At 37.9% G+C, this 5,415-nt stretch overlaps 1 protein-coding gene across 1 annotated transcript; it reads left to right on the forward strand.

Moving 5' to 3' along the window:
• Positions 1-1,259: 1,259 nt before the first annotated feature.
• On the forward strand, positions 1,260-4,110 carry snrpd3l (small nuclear ribonucleoprotein D3 polypeptide, like). The gene is made up of 4 exons (XM_030435515.1): positions 1,260-1,404; positions 2,096-2,236; positions 3,082-3,274; positions 3,889-4,110. The coding sequence occupies exons 2-4, from the start codon at positions 2,111-2,113 to the stop codon at positions 3,951-3,953; spliced, it is 384 nt and encodes a 127-aa protein (XP_030291375.1). The 5' UTR covers positions 1,260-1,404; positions 2,096-2,110; the 3' UTR covers positions 3,954-4,110.
• Positions 4,111-5,415: the final 1,305 nt, after the last annotated feature.

Genomic DNA, 5,415 nt, shown 5'->3' on the forward strand with positions numbered 1-5,415 from the left:
TCAAAGTGATGGATGGCGACGGAACATTCGATGTCGCTAGTTTGATCAGTTATTTGATGACTGCCAGGCAACGCATGTCCGTTGCTGGTTCATCAACCAAGGCCCCTGATGTATACAATCTGGTTACCAACCATCCAAAACAAAAGAGCTTGTTGTTGACCTATTCAAATATCACTCCATCTGCCTGTAGTGTGGCTACTTTCAGAGTCAAATAGACAACATAAAAAAACACACACATTTACGCACACATAAAGTACACATGACCACAGACTACTCAGCAAGAGGTGTTTACAGAGTAACCTGGCTGCTGACGCCAGTCAATGAGCCTAATGTGATGGAAATCAAATGGAGGTTCGTTTGATGTCTTTTATTATGCCATAATGCTTTCTCGCCCCTCATTAAAAAGCCCTTCCATTGCAGGGAAAGACCTGCATTATGCTACATTTACGTGCCTTGAAGCAACCGCAGAGACATGGGTATGTATCCAGTTCATGTCTGTGTATTCAAAAACTATGCATATGAGTTGTATATTGCACTTTGTGGTTTGGATGAAGCCATTTCATTTTAATGTTTTGTTTTTCTCTGCTATTTTGATAAGCATGAGACAAGGGTTATGGACATCATGTTATTATGAGTGATTCAAATCTGAGTCATTTATAGGAAATAAAAAACAAAACAAAACCACAAATAATCAACAGACTGTAGATGATACATGAATATACCTTTTGTATTCAGGCACAAGGCTCCAGCAGGCTGTATGATGTCCTGACAGATAACAAACTGCCTCTTTATAGTATGTCATTCAATAATATACTAATATATGGGCATAGGCACGCACCTTTTCCTTTTGTTTTAGGACAGCAAACATTAGAGACTTCATAACATTTTTTCTTTGGAAGCAATGTTTGATTCTCTGCGTTCTCTTACAGGCTTATGCTATGGAGACGCACATTAATACAAAACATCTGTTGTTTAATATTTACTAAATAGACCTTTTTTCAGTGAGATACAACGATGGGGTGAATTAATGAGTGAGTAAATATATATGCATAGACTACACAAACTCTTGAAGCTTTATGTTTGATCCCATTCTGAATAAATACATACATAAATAAACAAATAAATACAAAAACATGTTTAGCTCTCATAATCAGTGTGCTGATTTTTAATTAGAAGATAAAAAATGTTATTTTATTTTTCAGAAATAGGAAGCCTTAGTTCAAAAATGCAAGTCCCACAATGCACCGCGGGATGCCACCGGAAACACTCCGCTGACCCGTGGTTGCATTGTGGGTAAGCGGAAAAAGGCTCCAAAAGGTACGCGAAAGCGACAGACGCACGTTGCAGAGTCGCCGAGAAGGAAGAAACAAAAACAAAGAAATCGGTTTCCACGACGGAATCAAGGTAACTATCTTCACAAATGTGTTTAAATCGTATTCTCATGTATTCTACCCAACGGTGTTGTTTTGTTTTTGTTGTTTATAAGCGCTCATTCATCCAAGTACCGACATGGTTCCGTCTGTTCGCCGAACTCAAAAGTTCCTACTACGATGAATAATCAAATGTCAAAGTTATATTGAATTTTTAGGTCATTTGTGATAGTTTGCAATAGTAAGTACTTCAAAACAATACAGTTCTGACTAACTCCTCGTAGGTAACATTGCAATATTGTAAATTCAGGGAACACTAACGTTAGCTAGTTGGCTAATGTGGCTAATGTAGCTAACTTAGCTAGCTTAGCCGTTGAGTTTCGCTGCTTGTACAAAGAGTTTTCTCATAACCAGATACAACACTTCGCATTCGCACGCTGCATTCTGCTTAAGGTGGGTGATACTTTCTGTGAAGTAAATATAATATTTCAATAGAAAATGTTTAACCAAGCTCCATGTTATTAAGGTTGGGCTACACAACCCTAATCGTTGTATTAGGTAGTTCTTAGCAGTGTAGAGACACACACACGGATTGAGACATAGAAAGAACGATATGATGGCAAAAACCAGGGATCTGGCTTTAACTTCTTAAAATAGGTTGCTGATATTCATGTTTTACAGGAGTGCACACTAAAACATTTCCCACAATGCATTTTGTTTTTCAGGAAGAAAGTTGAAACATGTCCATCGGCGTACCAATCAAGGTCCTGCACGAAGCAGAGGGACACATTGTCACCTGTGAGACCAACACTGGAGAGGTGTACAGGGGAAAGCTGATTGAGGCTGAGGACAACATGAATTGCCAGGTTGGTCCTTTAATAATAAATGAACCTCCTTCTTACAGCATAATTTTCTGCAGTTTCTTTTTGATTTACTTGCCTTATCATGTTTGGGACGAAATAGTTATGGCCATAGGAACATTGTTGGTTTGCTCAAATACTTACATACACTGAACTCAGTCCGTTTTGAGCTCTCTGGTTTTGAATAATCATATGTGATGTTAAAAAAAGGCATACATGCAATGAATGTTAAACAAAAAAAAGAACAACCATCCACAGTAGATTTTCCCCTGCTTTTATCCTGGTGTGGATTACAGCAGAAGTAGCTGACGTCGAAAATAAATGCACAACTTAAGCCTACAAATTCAATAGGCAGTGTGTGTTGCGATGTATGGATCTATCTTTTAAATGTTGTTTTTATCGATGTAAATGTTTCCGTGTTTTATCTGCTGTTTCCACAGATGAATACCTTTTTGAAAGTGCAATATAAATGTGTGAGGATTTGTCACAAACTGACAGATGGTATACAAATGGACAACCATGCTTTTTTTTTTTTTTTATGTAGTTCAAATAAAGCTTTACAAGACACACGAGGTACCAAATCCCAAGTTGTGAATCAGTCCCCCCCCCCCCCATTGGAGGGAAAAAAAATTAAAGCAACACAGTGTTGAAACCATCCCAACCCAATTGAGTATGCTTGCATTGCCCTGGTTAGCTGTAGTTGGGAATTAAGTTTGATGTAGATTAGACTATGTCTGCTTATAACTTAAGAATTTCATGTGACCCTTTCAACACTGAAAGGATTGTCTTGCAACGGTCTGATTTTAAATTACTGTGTAGCTAAACTTAGACATTGTTTTCTGTCCCCATAGATGTCAAACATAACAGTGACATATCGCGATGGCCGTGTGGCACAATTGGAGCAAGTCTACATCCGTGGCAGCAAGATCCGCTTCCTGATTTTACCGGACATGTTAAAGAATGCTCCTATGTTGAAGAGTATGAAAAACAAGAACCAGGGATCGGGTGCAGGAAGGGGAAAAGCAGCTATTCTCAAAGCACAAGGTGAGTTGGTGTTTTTTTTTCTTTCTTCTTTGAACGGTATTTTGGAGTATTTCAGGGAACTAATTGTGTATTTGTCTTTATACAATGATTGAGGTTGTCATCTTGGAAAAAGACAATGAAGAGTCGCAACATGGCTTTAATTAAGGTGTCACAAGTCCTAACCTGAATATAGTGTGGATACAATAACATAAACATATGTAAAGTGATTCAGTCAGACATTCCTATCCCAGGTTTGAGGCATTGATTCATTTTGAGTTTTTGGCTTTGTGTGTTGAATTCAGTTTTACGATGCTGCCAGTAGTTAGTCCCATGGGTAACAAGGATGTAAAAATCTCTCATCTCTTTGACAAAACCTGTTTGTCAACAGTGGCATTCATGCTGGGATTCTTAACTGCATCATAACCTGCATGTGTCTGTATATTTTCATTTACGTTGTGGATCATTTATGTGGCATTCCTATCCACAGTATCTCAATATCAGTGAACCAATACGTGTATCTGTGAACTGTTATTCTTATGTAATTTACCCTGATTTATGAGACATCTTGCTTTTATTTTATTCAGACAATTTTTTTTCTGAAATGTGTTGTCTTTTTTCCTTGTTTTTCTCTGTAGTGGCTGCAAGGGGGCGGGGCCGTGGTGGAATGGGGAGAGGCAACATCTTCCAGAAGAGGCGATAACTGCTCTGGCTTTAAGATTGTTGAGTTGTATAGTCTTTTTTTGTTTTTAAATTGTCTTCTTTGGATTGGATATGTTGGATATTGTTTGCAGTCCTGTTTTTTGCATCGGGATACTTTAATTTCATTTTTTTATGAAAATAAACATATTTCAATTTGATGTGTCCTGTACTCTGGTTGACTTAACTGAGATATTCTTTGAGACCTTTCTATTTGTTTCCTCCCCCACTTACAGCCAGATTCATTTTGGTTAAAGGTGGCTACTTTTCATTTGATCACCTTGGTTCATAGCATCCTCCCTGCTCCAGTTTGATTTTACATTTAACACAGACAGATGTCTTATAGTTGTGAACATGTAATTTAGGTTAACAAATGAAATGGTGGAAAGTTGTGATTGGCAGGAGGCATCAGTTACACAAATTACTCCTCTGAAGCAGAAATTTGTGGCTGTATCTTTCGCATGTGCTTGGAAGTTAATAGATGCTTGTGCAGTTTTAAAAAAAGGAATTGGTTTAACTCGCAGGTGTGTGGGATACTGCTGGGAAGTGGCAAGTTCCCAGATCTGCAATTTGGAGCCATGCAAACTTTTCCTGTTGGTTTCCATTTTCTTACTTTATACTTCCACGTCAGCACCACGTTAACATATTGCGCTATACGTCACTACTTTAATTTGTTAACGTAGGTTTTTCTAGTGCTTTTCAGATTGCGCACTAAATCAGAGTCATAGCAGCACGTTTGAAAATTGTCAAAAAACCCCCCCAACAATTTGGATAGCCACAAGAAATGCTGAATTACTAATCCACTAACCAACCACGCAGAAAATCGCTTGACCAAAAAGATGCAGCATACACATGTAAATGTATGTATATGTATAAATAGAAAGTACATTTATCAGATGCATAAAAGCTTAATTCCAGTACAATTTGTATGGATGGCTTTATGACAGTAATAACACAATGTTATAGTCAAGTATGACTTCAGGGTGTTTTTTCCAACACTGTTTGCTGATACCAGTTATAGATTTTCGAATATGTCATGGGGATTTGTCCATTACTGATATGGGAAGGACCTGTGTTCTTTTTTCGATCTTTGCACTGGTTTTTCAGAGATGCCAAGCCTGTATGACGCCAGACATTAGAGGAATATTAGGTCACCACATGCTCAAATACAACTCACTGCATCTTCAGCTTGGAAAAATGACAGTGTAGGGGTTGTGTTGTGATAAGATATTAATCTATGACCGATTCAAACCTGGTTATTATACAGTTCAAAATGAGAATTCTAACTAAAGGGTAGAACAGGTGTAAAAAAAAGAAGAAAAAAAACGTGCAAAAAAATTCCTGGGTGCAACCCTTACTTCACCACAGGGTGGAGCCAAACAGCTGTTTATAGCATGAAGAACCATGAAGTCTTTTATTTTGATGTCGTGAGTTAAACGCCAAGGAGAATAAAAGGTAGCCAACAC

The sequence above is a fragment of the Sparus aurata genome, chromosome 12 (genome assembly GCF_900880675.1).
Source record: "Sparus aurata chromosome 12, fSpaAur1.1, whole genome shotgun sequence".
Lineage (NCBI taxonomy): Eukaryota > Metazoa > Chordata > Actinopteri > Spariformes > Sparidae > Sparus > Sparus aurata.

Coding starts and splice junctions, on each gene's coding strand:
- snrpd3l (XM_030435515.1), top strand. CDS start 2,111: ATGTCCATCGGCGTACCAATCAAGGTCCTGCACGAAGCAGAGGGACAC. Junction 2,237..3,081: donor AGGACAACATGAATTGCCAG/GTTGGTCCTTTA, acceptor CTGTCCCCATAG/ATGTCAAACATAACAGTGAC. Junction 3,275..3,888: donor AGCTATTCTCAAAGCACAAG/GTGAGTTGGTGT, acceptor TTTTCTCTGTAG/TGGCTGCAAGGGGGCGGGGC.